The sequence below is a fragment of the Lingula anatina genome, chromosome 6, assembly GCF_051362555.1.
Source record: "Lingula anatina isolate TDL-2025a chromosome 6, LinAna3.0, whole genome shotgun sequence".
In the NCBI taxonomy this organism is placed as follows: Eukaryota; Metazoa; Brachiopoda; class Lingulata; order Lingulida; family Lingulidae; genus Lingula; species Lingula anatina.
The window spans coordinates 4,321,741-4,341,214 of record NC_141772.1 but is presented as its reverse complement, the minus strand read 5'-3'; the positions used below and the strand labels follow the sequence as shown (position 1 = coordinate 4,341,214).

Here is a 19,474-nt window from a genome sequence, read left to right as displayed (position 1 = left end):
CCCGGAAGTGAAACCCCTTCAAGGTCATTTCAAAACTTCCGTTTTGTGAGAACGGCCATTTTTCTAAGCAGAAGAGTTGATAGGTCCGAAAGAAAAGAACCGTTCAAGGATATGGAGTCCTTGATTCCTGTTATAAACAAACTCCAAGATGTATTTAATACAGTGGGACAAGAAACCATCCACTTGCCGCAGATTGTAGTTGTCGGCTCGCAGGTAGGGCGATTTTGGTGGCGTTCTGCCGTCAAATGTCAACGAACATTAAAGGCGAAAGAGCTCGTGATGAAATTATGAGTGTCAGTGTCATGATTCTACAAATAAAATATCTTAGTAGCTTTTAAAAACAAAATAATAGAAAATAGAAAACAAGTTGAACTTATTTGGCGAAATAAAATGTTGCCAATTTCCCGAATTTGTGCAAATTTTGCATTTTTTTTTTTTTTTTTTTTGGCTTTCGATTTAGAACAAAAATCCCCTCCCTGACGAAATTTTGTTGCAGGTGTGATCATTGTTTTGGTGTGTACAGTTACTACGTAAGCTTTGTTGCAGGTGATTATTAATGCTATGACAAGTCAGAAAGGGAATGTACAAGTCATGATGAAAGTCAGCTTTGTGTTACAATCATCAGACTTTCATTTATTTTTCATGAACTTTCTCATTGTCTTGCCCCCACCTGCTTGAAAATATCCCCCCTCTAATAACTGACATATATATATTGGATCAAAAATGGCTTCCTTCCCTTTCTGTCCCTAACCCCCCCCCCCTTCCTCCAAATGTATATCAGCTTTGGTAAAAACTGATTTAATGCATGTTTTTCATAACCAAGTATCATTACAAGACAGTCTGTTGTAGGGTCATACACAGCGTTTGACACTCGCACTCGCCAGCTCGCCAATGCGAGTTAAAATTAAATCTGGCGAGTGAAAATGATGGTGCAAGTCGCCATTTTGGCGATTTATGTCAACTTACTGTATCAAGTTTATCGGCAAAATTTAGACTCAATTTAAGTCCGACTCGTATGCCAAAAATTACAGGGAAGTTCATGGGATTACCCTTACTGCTAACCTCGTTTTCACTCTCATAATCGTGATTGCTTGAAAGTGGGGAATTCCGTAATGACGTATTCACAGTCTCGCTGTCGTTTTTGAAAGCATCTAGCCTTCGTTTGCGCGCCGGATTTTGACGAAGTATAGGAAATGCTGTCAGTTTCGTTTCACTTGCGATTTTGCGCAGTTGACGCTTCCGGGAGAAAACGTGATGCACGTGGATCATCAAGCTGCATGGAAAAGTTTTTAAAAATTTCAAAGTAGAAGAGACTGAGAGTGAGAGCGTCGCAGAATCGGCTTCAACTTCAAGTGGTAAGTAAACAAAATCAAAGCAGAAACGAACTAATAGTCTGAGCTCTTTGACCCAATGCATGTTTTTGACGTTTTCTGATTTTTTTTCCTGAGCGGAACAAAAAAAAAGAAAAAAAGGGGGGGAGGGGGTTAAATGCGTGCGACGTGCAACGTGTGTAGGGTAAGAGAAATTGAATTACATAGCGCACGCTATTACAGTACAGTGCAATACTATACAAATAATACAAAATAATGAATTTTATTTCAACTCGGATACAATTGAATCTTTTAACAATCTCGTTAGGTTTTCAGCAGTTCACCGACTGCATCTCCGTCAGTGCGACTTACGGAGTTCACCCTGAATATCACAAGTTCTCTAATAATGATAGTGCTTAATTTAACCTCATTTTAATATTTATTTTGAAACGAGTATTTCTTTATATATATTTATTAAGACCCCATATCTGAACGGTCTACTTGTTTGTCCCAATTGTTGATTTTAACGTTGTTAAATGTTTAGCTCTTTTTCACATGTACCAGTAATTGATTATGTCTGACTCAGTGATTGTGTTGGCAGTCTTTAATAAACTTGACACTTAAAAATTGCAGGTACCAAACCAAAAACACCAATAATTGAAAAAAGGGATGCAGTGACAGTGATGAGGGGTTTGATGACAGTTATAGTGATTCAGATGAAGACAATGAAATGACTGAGAAGGATGTGGAGCAGTTTTAAGACAAAATTGATCTTTATACTGACTTTTATCTCTTCATCGGTATCAGGACAATTTCACCCCGGCCGATTCCCCCCAAAGAATATATATTTATGTACAAATATATAGTAAAGAGCATGAAGCTTAAATCCTTGCATCTATTGTATGAATATTTCTTGGTGTGATGATGCAACTTAAAGATACAAAATATAAATTTCATTAAACAAATTATGTTCAGGGAGTACAAGTTCAGAAAATTTTAGAAATATAAGTACAGAAAATTTTATTAAAAATCTAATCAAAGTATCTCTAGGTAAAGTGGGGTAAATAAATATGCATATAGTTTATGTTTAATTTAGATTAGAATGTGCGAAATCTGTAGACTAAAGAATAAACACAGTTCTAGGTTTAAAAAAGGTTTTAAATTTTTTTTCTTTATTTGCTTATGATAACAACTCCATCATGAGTCATTACCACATGGCCTGCACTTTGAATATTTGGCCAGTAACTTCGTAATAAAGCTGGCCAAAGTCTGGCTTGTGCATTTTCGGTTTGGCCAGTAACTTTCAGAGCACACTGGCCAAATTGGCCTGTACTATTTCAAACAAAGGTCAAACACTGGTCATACACAGTGCCATGTGTGGATTTCATTCTTTCAGGGTCGTATAATGGTTGTCAGCTGGGGAATGTGGTTCAGGTTGATATATAATGCCATTTTTGCTGTCTTTTTTCAGAGTTCAGGTAAAAGCTCTGTGCTGGAGAGTCTGGTAGGGCGTGACTTCCTACCCAGAGGTACAGGGATAGTGACCAGGAGACCCCTTGTCCTCCAGCTGGTCCACCTGTCCAAGGACAACCATGAGGACAGGTATCAGGATGGAAGTAAGTTATAGTAGGGATATAATTATATATATAAAGTCTTAACTAATGAAGGCATGCAATGGCAGTTGGACGTTTAGACTGGGTTCCCATACCTAGACTAATCTAATAGGATCGATCCATCTCCAAGGGTTTTTTTTTTTTTTTTTTTTTTTTGCTGAATTGCTTTTAGCTTAAGCGACTAAGATGACTGGCCGGTATACTGAAGATGCTAAAGGATAATTAATTACCCCAGCCCCTAGCAGCTTCAGTAGGCATGACAGACATCTAAGCTGTTATAGTTGCTTGCAATTTAGCAAGAATCTCTTTGGAGATAGATCTCTTTTCTTGGGAAATTCTAGCAGCTTTCTCTTTTTCATTAAGAAATACCCTTGTTGAGCAGCGTTACAAACTGTTAAGCCTGTAAGCAATGTTTCATGTTACAAAATTTGAATTAAAACTGTATAGGGTTTATTCTTTCTTGATGCATTTATATGTTTCACCTTTCAATGCTTGACTTCGAAGGGCACAAAAAAATTTTATGTCGAGACAAAAAAGTCTGTGTATAAAAAAGATCTTAACTTTTACCATTACTTCATTTATGACAGTAATTCTGTTAGTGTTGACACTGGAAAAAAGATGGAAACAACAAAGTGTGTGACACAGGGCCACCTTTAAATGGCACAGTATTGCCTTATTTTGTCAATGTGTCACTCAGCTTATATTATGTCACACCATTACCTTAGAATACCACACCTCTGTCCAGCTGCTTGTCACAGTCTAAATAACAGATGACACATGTCCTTCTTTTTCATCAGCTTTGTAATATTGTACCTTCATAAACTATCCAACATTTCAATCCCCCATGGAATGCCTTGTGTAAATTGTAAGTTTGTATTGTATAATGCATTTGGATAATTTGTCATTTTACAGCAAAACAAAAAGAGAGAAGTGAGTAAAGTATTAAGTTCAAAATTTATTGATATTAATTGTTTTAATAGCTAATTGTGTTTTCCTGTTAAGCCTTTAATTTTTTCCAGTCACACTTTTGAAAGATATATAGCATGTTAAAATATATTTGTTAGAATATTATTTTATCTCCTAAGAAAAGAACCCAAGTGTGGACCATGCCCCCTATTTCTGTTTGAATACAAACTTTTGTAAAATGTTTGAATGTACTTAATGTGGCATATAAACACAAAATTCTTTATTTTGTTGTCCAAGCATATCAAGTAAAATCTGCTTAAGATGCCTTTGTAAATATGTGTGTTAAGTGATGGCAAAGCAGGGATAACTTTTTTTGTCTTTAATGAAAGAGATGGTGAAAGTCAAATTACTTATTCATAAAAGTTCCTAAGATTTATGGCTTAATGGCTATATTCTAGGCTAACACCAGCATACATTATTAAAAGATCCCCATATGCTTATATCAAATACTTGATTTATTTGATTATTCATGCTTTTGTTTTAAATTGTTTATTGCCAATTAATCAGTTTTGGTTTGTTTGAAGTTGTTTCTTTTCTTAAAGCAAGTATATGTATAAGTCCTATGTTGTTTTGACCCCATATATTTCATATTGTCACTGGCAAAATCTTCATGCATGCTTGAGCTCTAATTCTCACTGTTACATAATGAAAGTAGCTTGCTGTGTAGATGTGGAAGATTATAGGGTTGATAGAATGCCTGCAGCATTACCTGTATAGAAGTGTTCAACCACATAGAAAATATTCAATAATTATATGAGAGAAATCAATACTATATATTAGTACTTACGTGATGAAATGAAGAAAAATGGTAGTTTTTCTTGAAGTAAAAACAAATGCTGCATTTTTTCTTATGTTTTTACATATTTATTTGAGAGAATTATTTATTTTTTTTGTTACATTTTTTACAATGACTATAGCAAAACAATATATTCTTTTACTTTTTTTTATTAATTAAGACTTATTAATTAAGAATTTTGGACACAAAACACATCTAACTTGCATGCACACAAAGGAATATTCAGTTTTACATGGTTTTAAAGTGATTGTCCCTTTATATTCAAAGTCACCACAAAATATAAAGGCACTGTGCAAAAATGTTATGACTAATTTATTTTAGGGTGGATTTATAATGCTGTACTCCCATGATACTTCAGCTAGCAGATTTTACTAAGTTTTCTCTTTTGTTGCAGAGAGGATAGATGCAGAGGAGTGGGGACAGTTTCTACATACAAAAAGCAAGATTTACACAGATTTTGCTGAGATAAAAGCTGAAATTCAAAACGAGACAGATAGGATGTCTGGCACAAATAAGGTAATACTGCCTTTTATCGATACGGGATAAGTAGTCCTTGCAAAACTTAGTTATTTTTAATTTTAAATTTTTAAATTTAAAATTTTTATTAACCTCAAATACTATAAACAATTTTTTTCTGAAGGTATGAGTGGAAAAGTATGCACACTGCCTAATATGAATGTGTTCAACTTCTGCTGAGTCTTATGAAAGTGGTAATGTATACTTAGTCAAGTAGTAATTTATCATCCTTCTTTTGAAAAATTATTAAATTTAAGTTATGTTTGAAAAAATAAGAAGAAGAATTAAAAAAGGGAAAAAACACAGATTGACATTTTCTCAATCCATCCAGGGTATCTGCTACGACCCAATCAACCTGAAGATCTTCTCCCCAAAAGTGGTCAGCTTGACCTTGGTTGACCTGCCTGGGATGACCAAGGTGCCCGTGGGGGACCAGCCAGTGGACATCGAGACCCAGATCCGTGACATGTGCCTCCAGTATATCAGCAACCCCAATGCCATTATCCTCTCTGTGACAGCCGCCAATACAGATATGGCCACGTCAGAGTCCTTAAAATTAGCCAAAGAGGTAGATCCTGATGGTAAGTGGGTGAAACTGTCAAATAAATTTATGAGTGGAAAATGAAGTATGAAAATAGAAATGTCACTGAATGGGCAGTCAGGACATAGCTGCTACATTAGGGTGCCTCATTTAAGCCAAATAGTCTTGGATTGGGAGTGCCTTTGCAAGTATGACAAATGGGGAAGACAAGGGCCCCATATCTTGAAAGCATCGCATATTGCGAATAGCGATATCACATAGAGGCTACAAAGTATTATATGAGGCGAGTATGGGCGAGTTATGGAATCGAGATGTTTGCGCACGGTCGCAATGCGCGATGCTTTCAAGATACGGGGCCAAGGGCTCTTCTATGACCAAGAAAATACTGTGCTGTTCATTGACAGTTATCTGATATTGAACTTTGTTCTCTGTATTGCTGTAGTGTATGTTCAAATTTTGCATATGTGATAGAAGTTTAAATATTTAAAATATAAATTACACTTGGTGGTATATATTCAACACAGTGTCAGTGCTTTATTTCGCTTAAAAAAAAAACTGTGTGTGTTACTGATATGAATGCATATTCACCTTCAGGTCGCAGAACTCTGGCTGTGGTCACCAAGCTTGACCTGATGGATGCCGGCACAGATGCCATGGATGTCCTGGCTGGACGGGTCATCCCTGTGAAACTGGGCATCATTGGAGTGGTCAACAGAAGCCAACAGGACATACACGAAGAGAAGGTGATAATATATTGCTTTAAGACCAGGGTGGGGTTTGATTTATTACCTCTGTATTGTATTGAAGACTGAGGAGTCGTCTATCCTGGTGTTTTTGAAAGTGAAAAGAAATAAAAGACATTCTTTGTAAATCAGATATTATGTCAATTCTTTAAAGATAAATTTAATTACAAACAAAACAGTCAAATTTAATTACAAACAAAACAGACTATTAGTCCAAGGTGGAGAAACATTACAGTTTATTTTCGTCCATATGGTTAAGTTCTAACTTCAAAGAAAGTTCTTCAGTTTTCTTCCTCCCATCATGCTTTTTCTCTGCATATGATTATATGGATAAATTAACTTTCAAATGCTTATCAAGTTAAAATTTTTTATTATTATTTTTACTTCCCTAGGACATAAATGAATCTATGAAAGCAGAAGCAGCATTTTTACAGAAGAAATACCCCTCTATAGCCAATAGAAATGGAACACCTTATCTAGCTAAAACACTTAATAGGGTGAGTATGACCCCAATGGTGTTCAAGAACAAGTTTGTTTTATACTGGAAGTGAGGTAAACTCTTCATTCTCTGTCTATGAAATATCAATTGCTGGGTGTGAACTTTATTTTAGTAGGCAAGTAAATAGGATTTGGTGGTATGTTAAGGACCCCCCCCCCCCCCCATTACTTTTAAAAGCTTCTGATGTGATAAAACATTTTTTTAGAAGGATATTTAAAAAAAGTAACAAGTGAGATTTATTAAACTATGTAATAAGTGAATTTTTGTATTAATAATGATCACATTATTTCAGTTACTCATGCATCATATCAGAGACTGCTTGCCAGATTTGAAGACCAGAGTGAATATATTAGCTGCCCAATTCCAGTCTTTACTAAATTCTTATGGTGAAGTGGTGGAAGACAAGGTAAGTCAACCTTCTTCTTCAGAGATTAACCACTACAATTTTTTGAAAATATGCAAAAACTCATTAAATAGATATTCAAATATGCCAGTCACTTACTCAATAAATTTTTCTCTGCTATAGAATGAAATAGTGTTCATTATAAAAGCTACAGCAAGTTTGTCAAAATTATGATTGAATGAATTAAATTGTTTTTTCACCAGTATTTATATTTTACCAATAAGATGTTATTCCATGTTATTCACATTTTAGCAGACTAAGTGCTTTAGTGATACTGTATTATCATTCTGTGGGTAGTAACTTTTCTCTTTAGGGATTATTTCCATTGCTCAAACTTGTGCCTGAAATTACTGTTCTTCTGAATTCCAGAGTGCACTTCTGCTCCAAATCATCACCAAGTTTGCCTCCAGTTACTGCAGTACTATAGAGGGCACAGCCAGGGACATACAGACCACAGAGCTGTGAGTATAAAGTCAAGATGTTAACAGAGAAGAATTTCATCAACGGTGTTATGTATTTAACTATTGATTTAAGAAAAAAAAACTTTATCCTTATAAGATGTGAACAGAATTTTTCTCATATTATACAACAATCTATCTATCTATCTATCTATCTATTCTGATTAAATTGAGGTGGAACTCAAAAGTGTATACACATTTTCATCATCTTGCTTGATTCATTTCTCTCTTTTCTTTTGTAGTTGTGGTGGTGCCAGGATATGTTACATTTTCCATGAGACGTTTGGCAAAACTCTCAACTCCATAGATCCACTGGGAGGCTTGACGCAGCTTGATATACTTACAGCCATCAGGAATGCCACTGTAAGGATATTGTGTGCTGTGCTATAGTGTTAGCCTTATTGTAGTAATTCTGAGTGTATAAGAAAGAGTACAGGCTAGTGCCATTTCCATGCATGTGGTATATTATATGTATGAAATGTGCAGTCTTACTGGACAGATTCTATACCTGTCTGATTCTCTCTCTCTCTCTCTCTCTCTCTCTCTCTCTCTCTCTCTCTCTCTCTCTCTCTCTCTCTCTCTCTCTCTCTCTCTCTCTCTCTCTCTCTCTCTCACAGACACACACACACACACACACACACACACACAGAGGGAAAGAGATCAGTTTAATGGGCAGTAATTCATTCATTCATATCTCCACTGTGAGACCACAGTATCACCCTTATTCTCCTGTCACTCAAGGGCACGCGGCCAGCTCTGTTCGTACCCGAGGTGTCCTTTGAGCTGCTGGTGAAGAGACAGATCAGGCGTCTGTTGGAGCCCAGTCTGCGCTGTGTAGAACTGGTCCATGAAGAACTCCAGAGGATCATACAGCACTGTGGAACACAGGTACTGGAGGATATAGTATTTGGTGCTCACACAGCTGTTCAGTTTTTTCATTCTATTTCACAGACAACCTTTGGTTTAGCCTTGAAATTGGTCAGTTTTTTAGACTAAAATTCTAGTTCGCTATAATTTTATCCAAGCTAATCAGCTGCAGTCCAGTTGAGTGAAACATTGCACGTTTAAAGCAAGAAAGACGTGGCTAGTGTTTCTGATCAATACATACCTTATCTAAATGGACTACTGCGCATTTATCCCTTTGCTAAATTCAATTGACCAAATTTTGTTATTATATGAATGCAGCTGTGAAGTGCACATTTGGTTTGATTTTGTGTCATGCTAGTGATTCACCTTGAACTCTGTGTTAGTAATATATTGTTTATGGGTTGCTCTTGCCACTAACTTCAAAAGTTTATTTGAATAATCATTAAAGCTTACACACATCCCATGCAGTGCTTGATAACATTGATTTAATGTGTTCAATACGGTTTCTGTTGTGTGTTTTTATTCTCCATGCAAACCCTTTTCTTTGCAGATTCCAAGTTATGGTGGACAAACAGTAAGTCAGCAGCATTCTCAATTTTTTAAATCACCATCTTCTTCAAATTGTAGGAGTCATTCAGAAGGAGCTAAGTTGCAATACTCCATAGGGACTCTTGCTGAATGCAATCAAATAAACAGATTAACACACCTCTTTTTCCCTACATATTCATGTAAGCACCGGTGTCTCTGTCTTCTACTCAAGAAGGAGTGGTAGTCTGTTCATCTAATTGCAATTTGTTAAAGTCGCCATGGAGTGAGTGCGTACCAATTATTGCAACCTAACCCATTCTGAGTGGCCTCATAAACATCACCGACAAATGATAGAAAACTTGTTTGTTTTGAGAAATAAAAGAAACTTTATCACTGTTACATGTTTTGGATCCAAGCCATTATGGAGTAGTTGTGCATCTTAACTACAATTCATTTTGTTATTTCTTTGGAGCTCTTGTGCCATCTTCTTTAAGAATTTCCCATTTCTGTAGGGAAATGGCACTGCAGCCAGAGTATTACATGCAGTCTCACTGGAAGTAAGCCGAAACTGTTTACTGTACAGTTGATGGATTTGAACTTGATTTTATTTATTTATTTATTTATCTATTTTTGTCCACTTTATGCATGAGAAGTAGCATAGAATACTTAACATACTAAAAACTGTACACATTTGAACCATAAAATTCCTTGTTCAAGTGTTGTTTAATTGTTAATTTGTGTTTTGAGAATGTTGACATTGGTAACTTTGCACAGGGGTTGCTCTATACAAAAATGAAAAAACAACTGCCATAGGGTTCAGATATTGTGCTAAAATACAGACTTTAGGATGTATTATCGAATATATAGGAGGCTTTGAAAACCATTGATGAAACTTTTTTTCGATTAAATGACCATAACTAAAATCCTTAACGATAACATGCATGTCTTTACATTTTCGTTTGCTGAAAATCAATCAGTCCGTCATATTTTGGAGTTTGATTTTAAAAAAATTCTTTATGTTTGACAGCTTTAACCTTGTTGTCACGTTCGTACCAATTAACCATGTTCATTTTATACAACTCATTAACAAATCTTTTAGGTAAACTTAGATATTTAATTTATTTATTTATTGCAAATAAAGAGTTTTAAAATATTTTGATTTTTTTATGGTTAAATGTTTTGCATAAAACCAAACCCAATAGCTTGTTATACTATACCTCCTATATTCAAAACATGAGAGCTTTGCCTCCTCTCTGAAAAAAAAAAAGAAGTATAGACTATGGGCGGCGGTTTATACAAAAATGCAAAACACGATTAGTCGTCATCGTTATCAGATCAGAAGGCAAAATACGACTAGTAGTCGTCAAAACGCAACTAGTCATCAAAACGCAACTAGTCATCAAAACGCAACAAGTCATCATCAAAACGCAACTTGTCATCATCAAAACGCAACTAGTCATCATCAAAACGCAACTTGTCATCAAAACGCGATTTGACGCCAGATGGCGCCCATTGTACGAAAATCTAGGCCAAGTCACATGATCCACAGTGATCAAAATGGCGGACGTTATTGAAGCAGCATTATCATATTCCTCGCTCGAACTCGAGAATTATCTCGAGTTCAAGATATTATTATATATATAATATCATTATTAGATTGTAGAGATAATTCTCGAAATAATAAATAATTAAATAATTTATTAAATAATTTGGACATGTTATAAATTAAAAAAAAAAACAAAAACACACACTTGTGAAGCACTGCTTTATTGTTGTACTCATTTCACAAGTTCCAGATATTATTATATATATAATATCATTATTAGATTGTACGCGTAGAGATAATTCTCGAGTTCGAGCGAGGAATATGATAATGCTGCTTCAATAACGTTCGCCATTTTGATCACTGTGGATCATGTGACTTGGCCTAGATTTTCGTACAATGGGCGCCATCTGGCGTCAAATCGCGTTTTGATGACAAGTTGCGTTTTGATGATGACTAGTTGCGTTTTGATGATGACAAGTTGCGTTTTGATGATGACTAGTTGCGTTTTGATGATGACAAGTTGCGTTTTGATGATGACTTGTTGCGTTTTGATGACTAGTTGCGTTTTGATGACTAGTTGCGTTTTGACGACTACTAGTCGTATTTTGCCTTCTGATCTGATAACGATGACGACTAATCGTGTTTTGCATTTTTGTATAAACCGCCGCCCATAATAGACCCCATTTCCAGAGATTAGATCTATCTACTTTAGATCGACCTAACTCCCTGGGGGTTCACGCTAAATAGCTGTCAGCCGAGCGGACACGAAATTTAATTACCCCCTTACAGCTTGTAACAGGTGGGACGGACATGTAAGCCGGACTATCTGACAGTAATCTAGTGAGACTCCCCGCGGGGATAAATCGATCTAAAAGCTCTGAAAATACAGCTATAGTGAAAAGACCCACATTCTCTCTTTTTCAGCAGGAAATGATGCGCTTCCCAAAACTTAACGAGAAGATAGTAGATGTTATGACAAGTTTACTGAGGAAGAGGTTACCTGTGACCAATGAAATGGTATGTTATATAATGTGTGTGGCATTTGACCAATGAAATGGTGGGTTACATATTCAACAAGATGTTTGCCAAAGTAGGTTGTAAGGCTACCCTTTTTTCAGTTCATCCTTAAGAGATAATTCACAACTGGTTGATCCAGGGACTAACTAGTTAGACTGCAGATCAGTTGGTTTTGAAAGCTCCTAAGAGCCCCCACCCCCCTTCCTCTACCAGAGTATGTTTACTGTTTTAACAATCTAACAGAAACCAACAAAACATGTATTTTCCCCCATATATGTCCTTCGACATATTATAACACTTATGTAATGTAAAACTCAACCATTAGGCCTCTGTCTTAAAAAATACTTTTATATGTTATACCAGGTTATATTAGATGTGGGGACTTGTTTTATTCATGGCTTAATTAATTAATATGTCATTTCTTTACTTTAATCAGAATATATATCAAATTGTGTTTGTATATTAAAACATACACAGCAAACTAGCTGCAGAGACTCCTGTGAAATCATACACACATAAATACAAAATAGTTTTATTAGCCTTTCTTGATTAAAGTAATTGTATCAATTGTCATATAATTATAATATTCTTCGTTTCCAGGTTGAAAATATAGTCGCAATTGAATTAGCCTACATCAACACCAAGCACCCTGACTTTGCCGAAGCAAGCTTAATGCATAGGGCCCTAGTAGAAAATAATGTAGGGAATTTATCCCAAGAATCCAGTGGAAGAAACTTTGTACAGGAAGAGAGAGATGTAAGGGTTAGTACTGTTTTTGTATCATTTGGTATTTAACTATGGCTGTAAATTATTGTTATAATTGTATTTCTCACAACTGTCATGATATGTCGAGATTATTTTTTTTCTTATTTGGTAAAACTGCAGTTGTTGCTTTTCTTCTTTACTGTTTTCTTTGTACTCTTATCTTTGGGTGCATTCAGAACAGATCCGTAGATCAAATATGGCTGTTCCATGTGATGGCTTGCTGCATAATCCCCTAATAGACACTTAATAGATTCCCTGCTGGGATTAGGCAGTAAGTTGGTCAGTCATATGTGGTTTGCAGATCTATTGGTCTGCTGTTGTGAGTGCAACCTTTAATGTGGAGGACCACTATTGTATCTATACTCTATGTTTTCCTTCTGTAAAGCGGCATGGGGGTTTAAGGGTTCAGGTGAGTGATATAAAATATGTCGATGGTCAGTCTTAAGTTAGAATTTGTTTAATTTTTCCCTGTCATCCTAGTCTTCAGAGCACATGTTTATAGTAATCTTGGTGGTACTGAGTTAGTGGTTGATACAGCTACATTGAAGAAAACTTAATTTATACATTTTTACACTAAAAGCGGCCAATTGCTTATGTTAGAAAAAAAATTACAGATACCAAGTTTAAGATAACAAAGCTCAGATTAGTGTGTATCATAGTAAATTATTATTCACTTAGTTTATGACTTCTTTTCAATTTTTCTTCATTTGTCAGATATCTTAGTAAATCTTATCAATAGTTTGGCCACTGTCACAGCTCAATGTGGACACAAGATCAGTTGATTCCATATTATTAATAACTTCGATAAGGTTTGAATGAAATTTAGCCCTATATCAATTATATCTGAGAAAGACTAAAAAAAGAGAAGTTGGCCCCAAAATTCAGGTCAAACAGCGAATAAAACTGACAATATCTGTAGGTCTATTTATATAAGAATTTTCTCTCAGTGTGGTAGAAATCTTTCTGCAGTTCAGTAAGAACTAAAACAACTGGAATTTCTTGTAGGGCAAACCAAGGTATCAGCCTCCCCCCTCGTCTTCAAGGCTGTCTCATAAAAACCTGGTATCAGCCTTGATCGAGACCTCTAAGTATGAGCTAGGACGCGGGACTCCTCAGCTCCTGTCTAGCTCAAAACAGTGGGGCTCTGTGGATTCTCTGAATGCTGTGAGTCTTCACACAGCATGGGTTACTGACTGCTGCTAGGTGCATGGTGTTTAACCTTGGCATTTTAGAATCTGTAAACCTTTTAAAGAGACGCAGATTCAGGCGTGGTTTAATTAATTTATTTTATATCCATTTATTTATTGATTGATTGATTGATTGAGAGTGAAGAAATCCAGTGGGATGAATTGAAATTGAAATCTTATTCTCATGCCGTTTGGTTATCATGAAGGGCATTCCTTTCAATTATTCATTTCAGCCGTAGTTACAGCTGTGTGCTTTGAGGGGTGAAAGTTTGACCACCTTAATGCATGGCAGGTTGCTTCAGTTTTCACGTCTGTGTAATTTAGAATGCAGCTTGCTGAATAGAAATAATGTCAAGGAAATGGTGATGTGGTTGTAGATGGAGACCTAGCTTGTTACTATTGTTTCACACACATTGCATTAGCTAGTGATCTCTTGAATCCCATTCTCAACCATAGGATAAATTAAAGGGAATTCCAGTGTTGGAATATAAGTGGTTCATTGGTAAAGCAATCTGTTTGAGGGTCTCCCTTTGCCTGTGTGTTTGGATTAGTGCTGTGTGGGTTGTTGTTTTGAGGGCATACAGAGGATTTAACACAGGGCACATATACCATTTAACATAGGACACAAATGGTCTCTAATGTATGGGGTTGAACAATATTGGCTGTATTGCTGAAATATGGATTAATATGAGACTTAGTAGACACTCACCATAAGCATGATTGTGTGTTTGAAATAAACTTTTTCATGTTTTTTTTAAAGTGAACATTTAATTGTTTTGTAATATGTTTACCATTATGAAATATTGTAAACTTTTACAGTACATTTTTCCCATTTTTTGCGTAAATTTATTGTTGCTTCTTCATGTTTTTTCCCCAAAGAAAGATGGAAACTTGCATTTCATTAAGAAACATGCATTTTATTATTATAATTATATATATGCAAATAGATACTGGTAGAAATTGGTAGCTAGAATTGTCAAAGTAATTATGCTATTTTGTGAACTTCTAGGCATTACCGTCTGGGCCACAACAAGAAAACGTGAATGGCAGTTCGTGGAAAATCTGGGCTCGTGGTGGCAAGGTGGAAAGCATGGCACCCGAATTCTCACCTCAGCACACAGGCAGTGCCCCTGGGTCTCCGGCCACCAGGGGGGTGCCAGGCAAGGGGGTCAACTTACTCCCTGAGGTGGTAAGTAGCTACTTTAAGATAGCATGCACGCACACACGCACACACATGCTGGGCTAAGACATAGCTAGTGTCTATTACATGTGCATTTGCAGGTGTACTCATGCCTGTGGTTTTTATGAGCAAGCATTCTACAATGGCTAAAGTAAAAGTAAAGTTTAGTTCCTGCATACCCACTCCACATGAATCTAGTGCATATTAAATGCCTGGTCATTTTTTGGCCCTGATACTGATACAGACTGAGTGTTGGGACTCTCCTCCGCCACACATAGCTAAACACAAAACACTCACAGGTTGGAATGTAAGAACATTCGAAGATAGTGCATTAATGTTTATTGTTTGAAATCATTTTTATAAAAAAAAGACAAAAAAATGGATGATAACTTGATAACATTCAGTAATATTAAATGTTGTCCGTCCATTTCAGCCAACGCAAACCCCTGTCCGCAAGTTGTCACAAAGAGAACAGAGAGACTGTGATGTCATAGGTGGGTCCTTCAAAATGTTGAACATACTCTAGAAAAATAAAGAAAGGAAGAATGTGTGTGTGTGTGTGTGTGTGTGTGTGTGTGTGTGTGTGTGTGTGTGTGTGTGTGTTACATGAATATGTATGGTTATAGACCCAGATGCATACTTATGTATACTTACTAAATATTTTAAACACTTAATAAAGTTCTGGTTGAACAAATTAACAAATAATAGAAGTTTTCTCCTTTTTTCAAAAACTTTGTAGGTAGTAGCAGATAGTGGAACTCAACTTAGACATTATGAACAAAATATCACATTGAAAATGTATTTTTGTCTTTTACAGAGAGACTTATCAAATCCTACTTCCTCATTGTTCGCAAGAACATCCAAGACAGCGTTCCAAAGTCCGTAATGCACTTTCTAGTCAATAACGTAAAGGACAATCTCCAGAGTGAGCTGGTTAGTCAACTCTACAAGAAGGAACAGATTGACCGGCTGCTGGAGGAGTCAGAGCATATCGCAGCCAGGAGGAAAGAGGCGCAAGAAATGTTGAAGGTAGTGCATGTTCTTTCACGTTAAATTTAAATCTGTGTATGTTTATAGTCAAACAAATGATGTTGGCATATGTTTATGGGTAGAAGCAATTTTAATTTAGCAAAATATCAGGCCTGCTGCAAATTTTTATGTGACCTTGAATGCGTTCTTTGACACATTCCACCATGAACCGTACTTTGCAAAGTTTCCAGTCCTTATATCTCCTAATCTAGCAGAGATACATAAAAATTATGATTGAACTCGAATAGAAAGTAATATATTGGTCATCTTAATGTGACTTTGAATTAGACCATTGATCTGCTTTTCACCATGACTGCATTTTTCAACTTTTCCATCCCTTATATCTCCAAAACTGGCAGAGTTACACCCATAGTTACTGTTGAACTTGAATAGGAAGTCATATGTTGGCAATCTTACTGTTACTTTTCATTTGACCTTTGACCTACCTTTCCTCACAAAATACACTTCCCATTTTTACCAGCCCCTATTTTTCCACATCTAAAACATATGCATCCATATTAACTTGAATGAGCTTCATCTCTCTCGTGGTAATATACCACAATATTGCCACCCTTTTGCTCTAGTTTGACCTTATTTTTATTCAATGTATGTATACCAGCAAATTTAAAGTGGATATGGGTAGCTAGCAAAAGTGGATATGCATGGGCATGCACAGCAGGGAAACCACTCTAAAAAGCTTATTTCAGACTAATAAAAGTAATAATCATAATATACAAAAATGTACACAGACATATGACTCTTTATGTACTGAAGAGAAAGATGAAAAAGAGAACTTCTAAAATGCTGTAAAAACAGTAAAATGTTGACTGACATGTAATTGGGGTGATTTCATGGCTTAAATATTATTCAGAAAATTTCTCAAATGTTTGAGAGCCCAGTGTACGTTTCAACACCGTGTACTATAATAAAACATTCCATTTGGAATTATCTGTTATTGGGGAAAATACTGCCTATAGTGGAACTTAAACAAACTACATTATTCTTTTCTTTTTTTTAGAATTTCATGTTCACCTTTATACTTTGATGCACTATGTAAGATTATTACACTCTCTATTATTTTCTAACTAGATATCATTGTCATTTCAGGCACTCAATCAGGCAGGGCAGATTATCAGTGAAATACGAGAGACCCATCTATGGTGATGTCAGTCTAGAGAAAATCAGTCTATTGATGATTACAGGGATAACATTTACTTATTACAAGCACTAAACAAGTGAAGCCATATCTGGGTTCAAACTAGAACCCCCCCCCCCCCCCCACCCCCCGTAAAAAAAAGTTATTGACTACTACAGACTATAAACTAACTATAGTCTTAATTATACTATAATTATAAGCACGAAAGAAGAGAGGCCATTTTATTAAAAGCCAAGCTGTGAGGTGATATGATACGAGGTACAAGGAGCACTAATGGCTTGATTTCAGACAGTAGTTTCCTAGCTGACAATATGGTGCAGGTGTGAAAGGTGGATGCACTTCATGGTTGTTGAATTAAGCCTGATATTAACTAAAACTAGGTATTTTACAGTGTCTAGGGAGTTCAAAACCTTAGATAAAATAGTACATGACTTTATCTCTGATTAATTCCGGAAAAAGCAAGACTAACTTTAGTAAGACTAAATAAGAACTGCGTGATTTCAGGGGTTTTTTTTTTTTCTTGGCTCATGAGTTAAAGTGATGGTAATGAAATTACTTAAATAAGAGTGACAAGTTTTTCACATGATCAAGTCCACTTGATGTATGGTCAACATGTCATGACCCATAGCTAGAGAAAATGTGTTTGTGTCTTAATTAAGAAACTATTTACTTTTTATGTACAGACACAGATGTGTCTGTACATATAGCCATCATCTGCGTCTGTCGTCGCCGTCGTCGCCGTCGTCGCCGTCCTTGCCGTCGTGCACTTTTACCGATAACACGATAAGTGGAAAACTGTTTTTTATTTCAGCTTGAAACTTACAGAATTGATGAATATTCATAATACGCAGGTCAAGTTCGAAAATCAGCATGATCGGGTGACTTGTAGGGAAGTTATGCCATTTTTTCACTTTTTTCAGCATATATGCAGCACCGATAACACGATAAGTGGAAAACCATTTTACTTTTTGGCCTGAAACTTACAAAACTGATGAATATTCATAATCCGCAGGTCAAGTTCGAAAATCAGCATGATCGAGCCATTTTTAGGGGAGTTATGCTATTTTTTCACTTTTTTCAACATATATGCAGCACTGATAACACAATATAAGAAAAACAGATAGGCCAATTGTCATTATACTTACAGGAGTGGTCAATCTTACTAAAACGCAGGTTGAGTTCCAAAATCAGCATAATCAGGCCATTATTTTAGAAGTTATGCTGTTTTTTCACATTTCCTCAGATTCAATTGTTAGGCATGTTAACAGTGTCATTATTGAACTAATAAGATACGTAAAAGTGTTTGTTTGACATTTCCTGCATCTTTATGACATTGTTAGTTGATTTTGTAAAAAATGATGGTAAACTTGATATCGTGTATTGTGTAATAAAGTGTCAAAAATGGAAATAAACTCATATCATTGCAGTTTGTCAGATTCAATCATCTACTCTCTTCAGAATCTCAGAATGGAGGAAATTGGACATTTAACACTGTTCTATTGATATTTTTCCCATCTCATCAATTTTCTTAGTTGGTCATATACAAATGGTAGTAAACTGTTTATTTTGTTTTATGTTAAAAAAGTGTTTTAAAAATGGAAGAAAACCCATTGCAGAACAGTGCTGTCATGTTTCAGCATATATGCAGCACCGATAACACGATAAGTGGAAAACCATTTTACCTTTTGCCTTGAAACTTACAGAACTGCTGAATATTCATAATAGGCAGGTCAAGTTCGAAAATCAGCATGATGGGGTCATTTTTAGGGAAGTTATGCTGTTTTTCACTTTTTTCAGCATATATGCAACACTGATAACATAAGTTAAAATTCATTTTACCTTTTGGCTTGAAACTTGCAGAACTAATGAATATTCATATTACGCAGGTCAAGTTCGAAAAGCAGCATGATCAGGTCATTTTCAGGGTAGTTATGCTGTTTTTTCACTTTTTTCAGCATATATGCAGCACCGATAACACGATAAGTGGAAAACGATTTTACCTTTTAGTTTCAAACTTACAGAACTGATGAATATTCATAATACGCAGGTCAAGTTTGAAAATCAGCATGATCGGGTCATTTTTAGGGAAGTTATGCTGTTTTTCACTTTTTTCAGCATATATGCAACACTGATAACATGATAAGTGGAAAACCATTTTACCTTTTGGCTTGAAACTTGCAGAACAAATGTATATTTATAATACGCAGGTCAAGTTTGAAAATCAGCATGTTCGGGTCATTTTTAGGGAAGTAATGCTGTTTTTTCACTTTTTTCAGCATGTATGCAACACCTATAACACATTTGTGCTATATGATGGTACTGTAGGAATGGGTGATCACTAATTAAATTAAGGT

The 19,474-nt window shown here is 35.7% G+C and overlaps 1 protein-coding gene across 3 annotated transcripts; it reads left to right on the top strand.

The window, feature by feature from the left end:
* The first annotated feature begins 20 nt into the window (after positions 1 to 20).
* LOC106180478 (dynamin-1-like protein) lies at positions 21 to 17,610 on the top strand. 3 transcript variants are annotated; one of them, XM_087015419.1, is made up of 18 exons: positions 21 to 213; positions 2,782 to 2,926; positions 3,836 to 3,853; positions 5,080 to 5,201; positions 5,533 to 5,782; positions 6,337 to 6,485; positions 6,878 to 6,982; positions 7,277 to 7,390; positions 7,757 to 7,848; positions 8,088 to 8,208; positions 8,587 to 8,733; positions 9,263 to 9,286; positions 11,714 to 11,803; positions 12,404 to 12,565; positions 14,765 to 14,944; positions 15,369 to 15,429; positions 15,753 to 15,964; positions 17,072 to 17,610. In XM_087015419.1, exons 1-18 carry the CDS (start codon positions 112 to 114, stop codon positions 17,126 to 17,128), a joined length of 2,151 nt encoding a protein of 716 aa, XP_086871545.1. In that variant the 5' UTR covers positions 21 to 111; the 3' UTR covers positions 17,129 to 17,610. The 3 variants fall into 3 exon arrangements, with proteins under 3 accessions (XP_086871545.1, XP_013419923.2, XP_086871546.1); XM_013564469.3 differs by having other exon boundaries at positions 11,711 to 11,803; XM_087015420.1 differs by lacking the exon at positions 3,836 to 3,853 and having other exon boundaries at positions 22 to 213; positions 11,711 to 11,803.
* The last annotated feature ends 1,864 nt before the right edge of the window (positions 17,611 to 19,474 follow it).

Coding starts and splice junctions, on each gene's coding strand:
- LOC106180478 (XM_013564469.3), top strand. CDS start 112: ATGGAGTCCTTGATTCCTGTTATAAACAAACTCCAAGATGTATTTAAT. Junction 9,287..11,710: donor CAAGTTATGGTGGACAAACA/GTAAGTCAGCAG, acceptor TCTCTTTTTCAG/CAGGAAATGATGCGCTTCCC. Junction 15,965..17,071: donor AGGCGCAAGAAATGTTGAAG/GTAGTGCATGTT, acceptor TTGTCATTTCAG/GCACTCAATCAGGCAGGGCA.